The 250-nt window shown below is 46.4% G+C and overlaps 1 protein-coding gene across 1 annotated transcript in view; it reads right to left on the bottom strand.

The window, feature by feature from the left end:
* Nucleotides 1-250, bottom strand: part of Slip1 (SLo interacting protein 1) — an 18,604-nt gene continuing 18,354 nt past the window's right edge. The window contains exon 4 of the mRNA XM_018454740.1: nt 1-246. Coding sequence (XP_018310242.1) covers nt 1-246 — 246 coding nt within the window. The remainder of the gene's footprint in view (nt 247-250) is intronic.

The raw sequence follows: 250 nt of genomic DNA, 5'->3' as shown, positions 1-250 counted from the left end.
CTACATAGCGGAACCAAACTTCTGGCTTTGCGGTGTTTTTCCGAGGGCCTCTTTCTCAAAGTGCTCCATGAAGATGTTGGCGATTACAGGAGAGATAGTAGAGCTCATTGCCGCTCCTGATGTTTGTTCATAAAATTGGTTGTTGTAGGAGAAGTAGGTGGTTGCCAGAGGGGACTTAATAATAAAGGCCTCACACAAAGTCTCCTCTGACCTCATCCCGCTAATAGAGCACTGCTTAACAACCACCTAC

Source organism: Mycetomoellerius zeteki, unplaced genomic scaffold (assembly GCF_001594055.1).
Source record: "Mycetomoellerius zeteki isolate Tzet28-1 unplaced genomic scaffold, Tzet1.0 scaffold450, whole genome shotgun sequence".
NCBI classification, from domain to species: Eukaryota; Metazoa; Arthropoda; class Insecta; order Hymenoptera; family Formicidae; genus Mycetomoellerius; species Mycetomoellerius zeteki.
The sequence above is the reverse complement of the archived record's forward strand: the minus strand, read 5'-3'. Positions and strand labels throughout refer to the sequence as shown.